Genomic DNA, 16,236 nt, shown 5'->3' with positions numbered 1-16,236 from the left:
GATGAAAATACAGCATAATTGTATTTTAAAGCTGTGGCAGCAAAAATCACTCTAATAAATACTAAACATTTCAGATACATGATATAACCTATTCTTATATTCCTAATGTCTGCCATAAAATTGAGCTATGAAATCTCCTAGGGACCAGTCACTTATTTTAAATAAGGTACTTGGTCATCTACTAAATGCTTATATATTTCAATGATCATCAGGATCAATGAATTACATTTCAGTTCAGAAAAATGCTGTATCATGCACACCAAAAAAATGGAACCAGTCACGATCTCCCTTATATTCATCTGTATATGTATTAGGAGGCGCATTCTCTTTGTGGAGAATTAGATAAAAGTGTCCTGTTATCTAGGCAGATATATCCTGGCTAGAGAGTGCAGCCCTGGCTGAATGCTCCCTCATCCACACACATTCAGACAATGTAGTAACTGTACAGTTCTACATGGTGGTCAGAAACCTGTGGTACATAGATACAGAAGCCACCCAACAAGCCCTTAGACACGCTACATTTCAGTGATGAACTGTAACGCTGAAATAATGACTTTGTAATTCGAAGGTATTAACCTCTTCATTTTCACTTACATTTAGATAAAATAAGAAAATTAAAACAGCAGGAAAGCTTGGCAAGTACAATGATAACAAATCTAAGTTTAAATCAAATGATATCCTCAAGAGGTCTTTTAAATTCCATTATTCACCTGCTGTTTAACTCCAATATGTTTATCTAAAATTCTAAGTAAATTGGCCATGTGCTTTTGGTTTTGTGTGGTAAGAAGACTGCATATGGGCAGATTATTTATATTTGTCCTTCAGTATAGAAAAGCAGACATATCACTAAACACAACTTTAAGAATTCTATATAGGCTATTCCTACGTTAGTGGTTTCAAGTTTCATGCTGTTAAAAAAGGTTCTTCCATCCAAAGACACAAATCTGCTTGCACTAAATTATTTTAGATTGATAAGCTGAAAATATTACACTGAAAGATCTCCATTAAATCCTCTAAAATGAACCTTTCTTTTTCTTGTTTTAACATTTTATTTTTTATTTGAAAGGTAGGTTTACACAGATAGGGGAGAGGGAGAGGGAGAGACAGATATTACATCTGCTGGTTCACTCCTCAAATAGCTGCAATATCCAGATGTGAGATGGTCTGAAGCTAGGAGCTGGGAGAGTCTTCAAGGTCTCTAATGTGGGTACAGGGGTCCAAAAACTTGGGCTAGCCTCTGTTACTTTTCTAGGCACATAGGCAGGGAGTTGAATCACAAGTAGAGCAACTAGGGCTTGGCCTGGTGCCTATATGGGATACCAACACTGCAAATGGAGGTTTAACTTAAAATGTCACGATGCTGGCATCTAAAAACGAACCTTTTTATATTTATGTATATATATATATATGTATATATATATATATAAAGTCTGAGGAAATAAAAGGTGCTTTGTATTTCTTTATATTGATAATTATACTATAGAAAGTAAAGACATCTTTTTGTACTTTTTGAATTTTGAACTGTGTATGTTATCTAAGCCTAAATTAGATAAGTAAATTAAATGAAAAAGAATGAGGTGATCTGCTCATGAACACCAGTTTTTAGGCTAACTCACTGGACAATATAAACAACTTAATTTCATAGTGTTGGTTTCCTTACCTATAAAATTTTCGTAGTGTTTCCTTCCTATGAAATAATTTTAATTGTTATGCTTAATAATTATCAAAAGATTTTATAAATAGCCTGACAGTTATACAATGTAACTGTACTCAGGACTTAGCGATTTACACTTCTAACAGATACATCTATGCATTAAATTTCCATAATGCTGATAATTAGTCTTTAAATTTACTGTGACACTGAAAGATGTGGAATCATCTATAAATTAATAAATTTTAGTTATTGGGGCTTGTGCTGTGGCCCTTCAGGTTAATACTTCAACCTGTGGTGCCAGTACACCTTTTTGGGTGCTTGTTTGTGTCCAGGCTGCTCCATGTCTAATCCAGCTCTCTGTTTCTGGCATAGAAAAGCAGCAGGAAATGGCCCAAATTCTTAGGATTCTGTAGCCATGTGGGAGATTAAGAAGAGGTTTCTGGCTCCCAGATTTAGATCAGCTCAGCTCTGGCCATTGTGGCCTTTGGGTAGTGAGCCAGCAGATGAAAGACCTTCCCTCTCTATCTCTCCTTCTCTCTGTAAATCTGCCTTTCAAATAAAAATAAATAAATCTTTATTTTTCCTTCTTTGCCTTAATTATTAATACTTTCTCTATGATTTACTCCCCAAGTGGCTGCAATGGCTGGGGCTGAGACAATCTGAGGCTAAGAGCCCAGAGCCTCTTCTAGGTCTCCCATGCCGGTACAGGGTCCCAGGACTTGGGGCCGTACTCGACTGCCTTCCCAGGCCACAAGGCAGGGAGCTGGATGGGAAGCAGTGCCGTTGTGATTAGAACCAGCACCCATATGGTATCCCAGTGCATTCAAGGCGAGGACTTCAGCTGCTAGGCTTCTGCACCGGGCCCCCTGTATGACTTTAATACTAAAAAGATCAGTGTTAGAATGTCACAAGTGACCACTAACAATGGCTTCTGGCAGTTTTCTGTATTTACTACTTGGAAGCTGGTTTAGGAGCATGGCCCCTTAATATCAACTAACTTACCCTTCAAAATAAAAGCCATGGGATCTCTGAAAGACTTCTGAACCCCAAGTTAACAATTCTCTTACTGTAGCACAAAATTCAATTTTAAATATCACCAGTTACTTCAGCCTGCTCTTGGTTGCTTTTTTTTTTTTCTGGCTTGTCTTAAAAAACGAATGTGTTTTAATGAGGCTTTGTTCTGTCGCTTTTCCGATTGATACCATTTATGAGATTTAGTATTGAAATTCCGCAAAGCACCTAGACAGATGTCATTCTGATGGGCACTATACAAACTCCGAAACAAATATATTTACAGATTCTAATTGGAAGGCAAAATAAGCTAAAGTGAAAGGAAAAATAATGATACTGTAGCTGTTATATTTACAGGTTATTTAACTTAGGTTTGGAAATTGCCTCATTCATAAAATCTACCTAAAATTATAAATGACAAAGTATGATCAAAAAATAAAAACTAGATTGGTGCAGATAGAGATCTTAATACAGATGAAACTCAACTTGAAAGGTTAAAAATCAGTGCTTTAATTATAAAAAATCTGCAACAGGTGGCTGTTGACTTGCAATTAGTAAAAACTTCTGGCAGAAACATACTATGTAGTAATCACAATGATCTTGGATAGTAAGATGCTACTTAACCTTTTGCAAAAAATAATGAAGCAGTATGATGCTATGGGGCTTTATAAGAAAGGTCATTATCACAGGCTAAACAGATCCAATAATATAGTCTCCTGGAACACACAAGTATGGGCTTGTCTATGTCCAATCAAAATCACTAGCAGCTTATTTCATACTCATTATACTTTTCAGTTTCCCTTCACCTTGTATAAATTTTTTTTTCAGAAGCAACACACGTCAATCCTTTGAAACAAAAATGTTTCATTCTGAAGAACATTTCAGATAAGTGACTGCTTCAGAATCAAACATTTGAAAGTGTGAAGTTACCAAAATGTAACCACGGCTTACCCATGTTTAAAGCTTAAACTGTCAATGCCAGAATCCCCAGAAGACTACCCCATAACTGAACAAGGGGACACAAAGGGAGGAGCAACATTGTCGTATGTGTTCTATTTACCCAAACACGATCTTCTTTTCTAATTAATCTTCAGAGAAGTCATTAACTAGGTAGACGTTGGCTGTGCTTATTTAAAAACACACTTACACTAATTTTTTGTAGACAATAGATTTGTTTTAAAAACAGTGAGGCATGTGAATGACACAAAGAAAACATTGATCACTCAAGAGGATATTAAGAGCGTTAAAACCAGTAAAGTAAAAAATGTCGTTTAATATCAGAACAAGATATAATCTCTCATCTAAAAAATGTACAGATGCACTTTAGAAACTTTCTTTACCTTAAAGATGGAGATTGCACAAAAATGATAGGAAATTTTAAGTACTATTAGGGAATTGTTTCTGTGGACCCCTTATAACATATAACAGGCTTCCCATTATTTTCTATTCTGAGAACTGTCTCCTATCTAATCAATGATGACAGCTAATGCCCTCTATCTGAAACAAATTGGCTGTTTCGTATTATATTAACCATGCAAAATCAAGTATTCTCAAGAGAAATGCTCTACCATGCTTCACCAAGGAGTGTCCTTAAAATAGGTTAGAAAAATACAAAGAACCCACCAAAACCAGTTTTGTTTGAGCAGATTAGTTTTTGCATTATTTCCAAGATTCTTTTAAAACACAAGAAAATTAACAGCAAGCCAATAAAAATAATGTGAATTAAAACTTCAGTGACTACATTTAGCAAGTTTTAAAAATATAAAACAGAGTTAATGCATTATCAGCTACTGGCATTACCTGAATTGATGGCTTGTTTAAATGACCCAGATTTGAAGTTGTTTGTCTTGGTTCATGTCCTAATACCATCATATTAGCATTGATCAATCTGAAGGCATCAATAACAACCTATAAAAACAAGGAGTCAAATCAATTCATTTATAAAAGCAAATGATGATACCAAGCAATAGTGGACAAGACATGGTCAACTTGCATCTGTTTCTGGCCTATTTCCAGAAAAACATTTAATTATAATATTAATAATAAAAAAGAGAACCTCCTGCTGATTGTGCCATCAGCATACCACCCTCTATCTTATAATGTAAGGTGACATCAATTATTGTAATTTTCATGAAATAAAAATATTAACTCTGCATGTTTATTATTGAAATATGTCAATTCTAAACTTTATATTAAACCATCTCCATTGGCATGCATATGCTTGTCACCCAAATTTTACCAAATCAAAATGAATGACGGAGAAACTAAAACTGAAAGTGAGCACAAGCTAAGGGACTACATCCAAAGCCCGGTCCTGTCACATCAATTATACCACCACAGTACTTGAAATGACAACAAAATTACAGCCAGCGAGGCACTTGCCCACATCTTCTCTTCTAGTCAGATACCCTTTACTTCTTGTGCCTACGAAAGCCTTTAGTACCTTGTCTGATGACCTTAAATGTCCAAGTCACTGTCAAGCATAGGAGGTACACTAAAATAAGGCCAAGGTCATTAATGCTTTAGGTCAAGAATATGGTATACAATGACAAGGCCCTAGGTTCACAGTAAAGAAATAATAGTGGGCATCTTTTTCATCTGAAAAGAAAGTCTTCTTTCAACGTTTCACATGATAAAATATCATGTTAGCTCTTATTATTAAGAGACTAACAAGAACCATATATTATCCTATTGCTATCTTGCTTCTGTTCTTTATGAAAACAAAAGAACTTGTTAAAGCTTTAAAAATTGTAGTCTTATATAACATCATGTGCCTTTAAGACAGATTGTCTTTTTAAAGGAATTTAACTCACTACATATGTCACATAAAGGTATCTTAAAAACAAAACAATGTAGTACTTGTAGATTTGACCTTTAAATTGCTGAACAAATGAGCTTCATCAACATCTTAAAGGCTATTGTCAGCTGGATTTCTTTATTCATAATTACAATTGAAATGTAATTAGGTCTGAAAATGTTGCAGTATAATTATGGGCTGTATGCTAAAGAACAAGAATGAAAAACCACCCTTGCTAAAAAGCTGTCATGAAAGGTCCATAGATTACAACACAGGATGCAAACTTAAACGAAAACATTATGATGACAAGAGAATCAATCTGTGATTTTGGTCCACAACTAGTAAGCTAAAATGAATAAATGAAAACACACATACATTAATAAATACATAAACTCTTTGAATTTTACTTTTATTTCTAAAAGTTCAAATTCTTGTAAAGACTTTATTTACTCAAACTATGCATTCCCAGAGCATGAAAATTTAATAGTTTGTAAAAATTCTTTATCCTTCTCCTGTTTTCGCAATAACCTTAATGCAGCTTAACTTTCACATTTATATATAATTGAGTATAGTTTAGCCTGTTCATTTACATTTTACTCCAGTCAACTTTTCTTTTTTCAAAGCAAAGAAAGGTTATAATAGTTACACTTTGATCAAACGTTACTATAATTTTAAACAACTGTTTAAAAAACACTTGGAAGTAAAATTCCCTCACACGTTGTACCATCAAGAACAAGAGAAGATCAAGTTAAAATCTCAACAAAAAGGGCTCAGTGTGATGGCTCAGTAGCTAAATCCTTGCCTTGGGCAGGATCCAATATTGGTGCTGATAGTCATCCTGGCTGCTTCACTTCCCTTCCAGCCTCCTGCTTGTGGTCTAGCAAAGCAGGAGAGGGTGATCCCAAAGCCTTAAAACCTTGCACCCAGGTGGGAGACCTGGAAGAACTCCTGGCTCCTGGCTTTGGATCAGCTCAGCTCTGGCCATTGTGGCCATTTGGAGAGTGAAGATCTTTCTTTGTGTCTCTCTTTCGCTCTGTAAATCTGCCTTTCCAATGAAAATAAATAAATCTTAAAAAAAAAAAGTTGACAAAGGAAAGAGAAAGATCACTTTCACAGACAGGCATACAACCTAAATGCAGGGTAAAGTAGGGCCACTCCAAGTATTAGTGCTAAGTACATAAGAGCAAAACATTAATTGGTTCTTGACTCCATTTTGAGATTTAAGTAAAATCTTGTGTAGAAGAAATAAAATACTTTCAAAAACTATGAAAATGCATATATACTTTTTTATACAAAATTCTTTCAAACTAAAACAGTTGGCAGTTATTTTAGACAAAGGAGTTAGTCCTTTTTCTCTAACATGAAAAGTATGAAGCTTCATAAAAAGGAAATAAAATACTATTTAAGTAGATAGACATATCATCAGTTGAGAACAAGATTTCTAAATGTTTAATTTTATTAATATTTAAGGCAAAAATTCAAGGATTTACTCTTTTGTTCAATTAATAAATGATGGCCTATGTGAAATGGTATGTTTAGACTGACAGTTCCTGAGTAACAATATAATAGCCAATAGAAAATGACAACTGCGATTAAAGGTATTTGCTGCCATCTCTATAGCAACTGCCTTAAGAAAACTAACATGTTCAACAACCTGCATACCAAAATTAGATTTAGTATGCAATAAAAATACAAATATGGCAATACAGTCTAATTTTAATTTCTGTACAATTTTATAATTGCTTTTTCCGCTGTGAGTGTAAGTGGACTTCTTCTCTAGAGCTACCTACCAAAATAGACTCATTAATGTCCAGTGCACTAATGAGCAATGGGTGAAGAAGGTGTTAATTATGCCACAGTAAGATTCAAGAAAAAGCCCTAGTGAGCACTTGAAGGTGTGGATAAGCTGAAGGCGATTCTCTGTGCATTTACAGCATGATGCAACAGAATGACAACAAAATGGTCACTTCATGGTTAAGAACACAAATCTTAGATACAACACAGTGAATCCAAAAGTCCTAAAATTAATTAAGGTAATTAATTAAGGTGGAATAACAAAGAAGCAATCCATTTGTTGGAGCTGATTTTTCAAAACACTTCATTTTGAATAATATAAATGTTGAGCCAGTTCAGTTAATCTTATAAACTCAGATAATAATTAAATCACAAATTTTGCACAAAAATTATATTACCAAAAGCCCGAGCTAAAATATGAAAACATTTTTCAGGTATATGATGCTTCCAGGCTGAAGTCCCACACACTACATGAATCTCTATTCATCAGCCTGACCATTTAATTCTTTGTGGTACAAGTGCCTTGAGACTTTTCAGAGGTCACTGCAACAGTAGACAGCTTATAACAAAACCATTAGCAGTTTGGCTAGCTTAAGGAAACCTCTTACTTTCCTTTTTTGTTTATTATCACTGCATGAATCTGCAGCATATGATAGTTTATAATTTCTCAGGCTTGTTAAATTCATGTTAAAGGTCTGTTTTCTTGTTGAATAAATTTTGTTCATATAATGCTGCCTATTTCATACACTCAGTCTTTAATAGCACCTTTGGTCTATGCGCAACTCACAGATCAAAACAGAGGACTAAAATAGGGGTTGATGATGCTATTTACATGTGTGATTCCTGCTGTCTTCTTGTTAGTAGCTTTAATATAATAGAAGACCTTGTCTGTTTTGTAATTAACACATCTTTACTGGAGAGATATTTGGAAGTGATTGCTGTGAATATACTGGTTAGTAAAATAAACACAATCACACACCACTTTCTGTTATCAGACAAATTTGTGAATTGTACACATTATACTCCAGATCAACAAACTGTGATATAACAGCCAAGTAGAAGACACATATTTATATAACCCTTTATTTTTCTGAAAATATGTATTCACTCTGACCTTGCAAATATAATTAGCTTGTGGGATGTGCAGATTTCAGTACCATGGTTGCTTTACTAATTGCAACTCTTGGAAATAGACACTAAATATTTGGAAGCTGCCAATACAAAATAAAAACTGCATCTTTTTTGTACATCTGTCTTAGCTTATAAAAGCAGAATAGTTTTAAAAACAATACTGAGTTCCATATTTATTCCAAGCATGCTCAAGGGTCAAGGAGCTGTTATTTCATTTTAATGACGAATCTGAGAACTTAAAATTTCATTTTCAAATTCAGTTTAATATACAATTTTTGGCTTCTTTTATAAGTATGGAACAGTTCATCCAACATGCTGTTTTATTTTAAATTCATATTTTCACATGAACTGGCAGGTCACTGAAGAAAACAAGACTAAATCAATCTAGAATTTTTCATTTTTACATTCAAGGAAATTATTTTTAAAGTCAACCTGTTTAAATTAATTAATAACAAGTGTTTTAAAGTAAACCAAATCATTTTGATTGTAGTTACTATAATTTAGTCCCAGCCTACTCCCTCCCCACCTTTTTATAGTAGTTACTTGCTTCTGACATTTCCAGTTGAATATACAGTAAAGTCAACGACTCCTTTCAGAATTCATAATGCATTTACTTGAGTTTAAAAATGACCAAACCAATGTGAATCTTCTATAACCTAACAGGTCAGTTCACTCTAATACACCCAAAACAGCAATAATCTTTGCTTACATGAAATAACTTTAAAAACACAAAGTCAATGTCAAACACTAAAGAAAAATAAAGTGAGAATTCACATATAAGCCCGCCACCATATAAAGTATACCCCTAAATGACTATAAATAAGAAGCATGGAAAGAAAAGCAAAATCCCATACCAAACACTATTTATCACTTAGAAATGACCTGTTATCAACTGCTCAGGCTGCTCCTCGATTCTTTAAAAATTAAGAGTGCATGTGACCTGGAAGCACTGCTGGGATTTGTGACCATTTCGTTACTTCTGCTGCCATGCACTGTCACACATTTACAAAGAAAAAACATCTTATGTCTCTTGTAAACCCACAGCCATAAAAAATTCAGAGAAATCTTATTTTTTATGCCATTTCCAATGAAAGGCACTAAGAACTAAAACTGACTCATGCCAAATGCATATCACTGAATTGCTGTGATTTCTTGGTCTCAAGTTTGCAACACGGAAATTATTTATAAAATGTCAATTTTAGCTCTGGAAAAGAAATTCCTATGTGTATGTACAATTTCTTTCTTCATCCACAGAGACTTGCTTACTGTAGCTAGAGATCTGTAGTACAACTTCAATATATTGGGAGAAATGGGGGATGGTGTATAACCAGCATAATGTACTTTCGGACAAGTGAAGACATGCATCAAAATTCAGAGTTTTATCCACAAGTTCTGAACATAAACCTTAATGAAAACAAATCAATCTTTAGAAACTAGCACTGCAACAGGTAATTAGACATTCAGGAAACATTGTAAAAAGAATTTATTTAGTCTAGAACATTAAGGCTAGCATATTTTTTTTTTCAACAGTGCATGCATATAGGCAGGAGTACTCTGGAGTCAGCATCTAGCCTAAGTTAGAATTCTGGATCTATCATGCGATTGGTAAACAATCTAGGACAAGTTATTTAACCTCTTAATTTCTTTGGCTGCTCATGAATGATTCTTTGAGTTGGTGATTAGATTAAATAAAATAATATACGTGCACCTGCTATAGTTGCTTTTGCTATTAATTGTCATGGTCTTAGAGTTGTTAGCTTAGAGCTCCTTTCTATAGAACCCACTCAGGAGAGCAGAGCTGACTCCAGTTGCTACACCTTTGAATCTACACATTTGATCATGTTTCTCCATAGGTCTTTCCTGGTCAATAACTTAACAAAGGAGTGATAGTAGAATCTAGTCTTTCCAGGAAAATAACAGATTCCCCCTCAACAGTAACGTTGGCCTAAGTTGGGTTGAAAGTTAGCCATAACTGCATTGCAGTCCAAGGCTCCTCCTACCCAATCCTATCTTTTCCTTTCTTCTTTCATGGGGCCAGATTTGCACAACTGCCCTGATGCTCACCCTTCTGTCACTTTATTATAGGTCTTACTCCCAATAAATCTCTTATTTTGGTGTCTGATCTTGAAGTATCCTAGCTGACAAAGTTAACAAAGCAAAATAATGCTACTAAAAACAGTATGAGAGATAAAAATATTACCCAAGTCAAATAACAATTATAAATTTGGCATCCACAGTCACTGATTTACCAATAGTGAATCAGGGAGAGACAATTTTTTTTTTTAATTGGAAAGGTAAATATACAAAGAGAAGGAGATACAGAAAGATCTTCCATCCAATGGTGCACCCCCAAAGTGGCTGCAACTGCCAGAGTTGAGCCGATCCGAAGCCAGGAGCTTCTTCTGGGTCTCCCATATGGGCACAGGGTTCCAAGGCTTTTAGGCATCCTCTAATGCCTTCCCATGCTACAGGCATGGAGCTGGATGGGAAGTGGAACAGCAGGGACACAAAGCAGCGCCCATATGGGATCCTGATGCACACAAGGTGAGGGTTTAGCCACTAGGCCATTGCGTCTGACACAGGGAAGATACATTTTAAGACCTGCATTTCCTTAGGAAAATTCTTAATTAAAGAGAAAAGTATGTAGTAAAGCTAAATGTTATTAATAAATCTTTTAAAAAATTAACGAATAGCTCTTCTTTAGCCAGCACTCACCAATAGAAGCCATGTTCAATCAAATGCCAGATTGCACAGCCCAATGGCAAGAAGCCAGATAAATTCAAGTTGGGCATCTTCCATGCACTCCAGGAGCTGTGGATGAACTCAGACCTCAAGGCATAGCTAAGGGAGCTGAATATGGCATCCAAAGAAATTGTAGTTTGGTGGTGGCCAGAAGGCTATCATAGTCTTTATTCCGATTCTTCAACACAAGCCTTTCCAGAAAATCCAAATCTGGCTAGTACATGAATCGGAGAAAAGGTTTAGAGGAAAATATACTATCTTCACTACTCAGGAAATTCTGTGTAAGCCAACTTAAAAAAAAAATACTAAAAAAAGAGTGAGAGTGCCCCTGGGACAGCACTCTGACAAGCATGAATGACATGATCCACAGGACTTGGTCCTCCCAAGTGAAACTACAGGAAAGAGATTCTACATTAAGCTGGATGGCTGCTGGCTCATAAAGGTGCTTTTGGACCAAGCACAACAAAAACAATATTGAACATAAGGTTGCAACATTTTCTGGTTTCTATAAGCAGTACACAGGCAAGGATGTTAAACTGAGTTCCCAGAATTTCCATGATAAACAAAAATGACTAAATAAAATATAGTTCACAGGGGCCTGGCACCGTGGCCGAGCGGCTAAAGTCCTCGCCTTGAACGCCCCAGGATCCCATATACACACCGGTTCTAATCCCCGCAGCTCCACTTCCCATCCAGCTCCCTGCTTGTGGCCTGGGAAAGCAGTTGAGGATGGCCCAAGGCCTTGGGACCCTGCACCCGTGTGGGAGACCCGGAAGAGGTTCCTGGTTCCCAGCATCGGATCGGCGCAGCACTGGCCATTGTGGTCACTTGGGGAGTGAATCATCAGACGGAAGATCTTCCTCTCTGTCTCTCCTCCTCTCTGTATATCTGACTTTCCAATAAAAATAAATAAATCTTTAAAAATATATATATAGTTCACAGAATAAATTGATTTATTATGACTAGAATCTTGATACTCCAGTGTGATGGTTGTTTCCAGACTCATGTACGACTAAAGTAAATTCCTAATACTAATAAGCTAAAGAGACCACTGTCTATGAGATCTCTTATCTGATACCAACTTGGAGGACCAATTCTGTCTGGAGGCTATTCTGTCAGCTCATATAAAATGAACAAAAGACTTCTGATACAAACTAAAGTAATACAACTGCTATGACTGTGGACAGTTCCATGTCAAGCAGTAAAAGGTCAGAGAAACTAAAAATGGGCTCACTCATTATATGATAGCAATGGACCACATGAATAGGAACTTAACATTTCTTGTCAACTAGTTTGCTGTGCGTTATTTTTAAGTATTTCTACTTTACTTATTACTGTATAGAAATTATCCTGCTTATTCTTTTTTTTAAAGATTTATTTATTTTATTACAAAGTCAGATATACAGAGAGGAGGAGAGACAGAGAGGAAGATCTTCCGTCCGATGTTTCACTCCCCAAGTGAGCCGCAACAGCTGGTGTTGCGCCGATCTGAAGCCAGGAACCAGGAACCTCTTCCAGGTCTCCCACCTGGGTGCAGGGTCCCAAAGCCTTGGGCCGTCCTCCACTGCTTTCCCAGGCCACAAGCAGGGAGCTTTTCCTGCTTATTCTTTCAACAACTAACTATAATCAATTTATGGTTGAGGAACATGAGGTATAGAGGACCTAAGCAAATTAAGTGAGATGACAAACTCAATCACTATGCTTTATAACTATACAACATGTTGTATAGTTGTATTCTTCATTACCAAGCTATTTGGTTTAACAGCTATCCCATCAAAAAAGAAAAACAGAAACAAAAATCCAACTTAGTATTACATTCACATACAGCAAAGTTTGCACCTCATTCATTGCATATCCATTCTGTAAGAGTTTTTTGCAAACAAAATATGTTGTAAAACAACTGAAACGAAAAACCCCAATAAGCATTTCTGCTTAGTGTTTCATAAAAAGTTTTATATCCACATTTATTTTTTTTCTGAAAAACAAAAGAAAACCAGACAGCCAATATCTACTAAAAACAGTAACTAGGGGCCAGCATTCAACACAAGTGCTGGTTTGAGTCCTGGCTATTCCACTTCCAGCAAGCTCCCTGCTAATATGCCTGGGAAGGCAGAAGATAACCCATGTTTTTGGGTCCCTATCCCCATGTAGGAGACCTGGAGGAAGCTCCTGACTCTTGGCTTCAGCCTGGCAAAGTCCCAGCCATTGCATCCATTTGGGGAGTTTACCAGCAGATGGAAAATCTGTCTCAACCTTTCCTTTCAAATAAATAAAATAAATTTTTTAAAAATCTAAACACCAGCTCTAACAATGTGTATTCTCCATTTCTGATCATTACTAAGTTTCAAATTAATAAAACACTTTTACATAGCATGCTACAAAAACAGCATTAAGCACTAATCTGTTTCATTAGGAATAAATTGTAAACAATCTATTTAGAATGTGAAAAATGGTAGCCAGCATAAACAAATCAGTTTATTAGTAGCCAAAAAGTAACCACTGAGAAATTAACTATGAGTATGTACAAAATTTACTACTTCAATCAATTCTACCGTTTTTAGGAAATTATAATGACAACAACACATTAAAACTGTCAAAACTAAATCCCAGGTTCAGGAAAATCATCACAATTAAACAATGACTAATGTGAAAACACTTAGAATATAATTTTCTAAATAAATATATATGGACTCTGAAAGGCTATTAATCAAAGCTGCACTTTCTGTTTGTTGACTGAAACTGGTCTGAAGGAGCAGAGGCAGATTTACTATTCCTGTTTTTATATCTCTGGTATACAGTTGGAACATGGCAGTGATCAACAATTGTCTGAATGAATAATCAGGGATAATTAGACAACTAGGGAAAGAAAAGCATTTAAAATGCAAAAGACTCCATAAATAATATTCCTTAGATAGAGGCCCATTGTTTTAAACACTTTACCATATTTCTGCTTTTAACAGTGAAGTTAAACTAGTCTGAAGCAAATTTATATGTCAACTTGTAAAGCAAGTACTGAACTAAAATAAATTAGCCCACAGACTATATTAATACCAAACCTGTAGGTTAAATGAACTCCAGTAAAACTGTTATCTCAAGTAAGTTTATTCTTTTAGAATTCTAAACATAAAAATTGCTTTTAGATTCTAAGTTCACAATGTCTGATTATAACAGCTAAATATGTTATAAACTTTTACATTTTTCTAGCAGTGAAGTACAGGCACAATAGTACCTCTTCCTAGGTGTCCTCACAAGATGTGACAGTATAAAACTTTAGGCTGACAACAAAAATTAAAAGCAGAAATCAAATTTTAAAAACTGCAAAACTAAATTTGTTCTAGGAGTTAGAAGGGTATACTTACAAAGCTGTAACAGGAATTTAAACAGAATTTTTATGTGTTTTATACCTATTTTTTTCTTTCAGGCTAGCAAACTAGACAACAAAAAGGAGTATGTATTTTACAATTTGGGATTGGGTTTATCCAGCCTCAACTTATTAAAAGGAGACTCTTATGAAATAATCAGCTATGCTATGCAGGACTCATCCCAAATTCCTAACCCTATTTTCTTTTTAATTCTATGGCCTGTCCTTACACATTTTTATAAATCGTAAGAAAAGTTAAAACAGAAGTATTATTTGCATATTTCAAAACTTCCACCAGGCTGGCATTGTGGCATGGCAGAAAAAGCCACTGCCAATGATGCGTGAATGCCATGTGTGCACAGGCTGGAGTACTGGCTGCTCTGGGAGACCTGGATGAAGCTCCTGGTTTTTGCTTGGCTCAGTCCTGACCATTGTGGTTATCTGGGGGGTGAACTAACAGATGGAAACCCAGTCTCTCTCTTTCTGTCTCACCCCTCTCACAATAACTTTAGCTTTCAAATAAATCTAAAAAACAAACAAAACAAAAATTTCTACCATCTTAAAACTTTCTAATAAAAAGTTTCCTGAAAAAGATGTAACTTCTGAATACCTAAAAATAAAAGGTAAGCTTTTCAAACACTCATTCCCTACCTTTCTTCCTGTATTTGTATTTATCTTCAGAGCCCCATTTTTAGTAAAATACTAAGTAAAAAACAAAAACAAACATATAACCACACATTTTATTCTATTCTTCATGAAAGAAGACTAAATAGAGGTAATTATCTGAAGTGATACTGTTTCCACATTCTTCCCACATGGTAAAAGTCACTCTTTTCCAGTGATGCCCTCCTACCCACATACCAAATCAGCCAAATCTTGGTTGTTAGTACAGCCTATAAAATAAATACTGCTGGAATTATTTAAGTCTCTGAGCAACCTATTCAATAGTTACAGAAGCAGTATCACATAATTCCACTATTATCAGTATACAATATGAAATATCAGTACATAGTAATCAGAATGTTATCTTGCTTACTCGTAACAAAAAGTGTATGTATGTAAATTATCTTCTCAAAAATAGACTTATTTATGTTGTATCTTGGAATCATTAGCACACAAGCACTTCAGATATAATTAAGAATTACCTACTGATGAACTAATCTGCAAACAGATAAATATCACACTTTAAGTCTGTTGAGTATTTTTGATCAGTTAAACAAAATAATGTTTCAAAAAAACCCAGACAGTGTAAAGGTAATATCTGGAATACATGGACAATTTTAATTGTTTAATGTTTTTTAAAAAAAAGGAGGAAAAAGAAACAATGATTGTATGAATTAGCAGGTAAAATCTAAACAAGGAAAATGCGTTCTCTGAAGCAGTAATATATTTTAATGTACTTTAATACATATGATACTTGCTATCTTGTGAAATTCTTTTAATTAAATAAATCTATTAAAATCAAATATAGACTAAAAGATCATTTATGTTATATTTTAGTTTTATGATTTTGTCCAAATAACTGTTGCTTTGGACACAAAAAGAAATACAACTACAAGCAGAATTAACTTTTAAGTCTGCAGTTGTATCAAGTCCATTTGTGGGCCAATAGCCAAGATAATAAACATTAAGCAAGAAGTTAACATTGTGCCATTTGAGAACTAATGTTTAAAGTCTTTGAATATGCATATTTTATAAATAAAAACTGAAGTAGAATCTTGTCAACAATTTCCCTGATTACAGCAA

General features: G+C 35.0%; 1 protein-coding gene and 1 pseudogene across 1 annotated transcript in view; one reads left to right on the top strand and one right to left on the bottom strand.

Annotated features, from left to right (window-relative positions):
• PSMD14 (proteasome 26S subunit, non-ATPase 14) overlaps nt 1–16,236 on the bottom strand; it is a 97,874-nt gene that overhangs the window by 18,889 nt on the left and 62,749 nt on the right. The window contains exon 8 of the mRNA XM_004577127.3: nt 4,466–4,573. Within this exon, the coding sequence (XP_004577184.1) occupies nt 4,466–4,573 (108 nt within the window). The remainder of the gene's footprint in view (nt 1–4,465; nt 4,574–16,236) is intronic.
• Nucleotides 7,291–11,723, top strand: LOC118757853 (small ribosomal subunit protein eS7-like; annotated as a pseudogene).

Source organism: Ochotona princeps, chromosome 5 (genome assembly GCF_030435755.1).
Source record: "Ochotona princeps isolate mOchPri1 chromosome 5, mOchPri1.hap1, whole genome shotgun sequence".
Lineage (NCBI taxonomy): Eukaryota > Metazoa > Chordata > Mammalia > Lagomorpha > Ochotonidae > Ochotona > Ochotona princeps.
The sequence above is the reverse complement of the archived record's forward strand: the minus strand, read 5'-3'. Positions and strand labels throughout refer to the sequence as shown.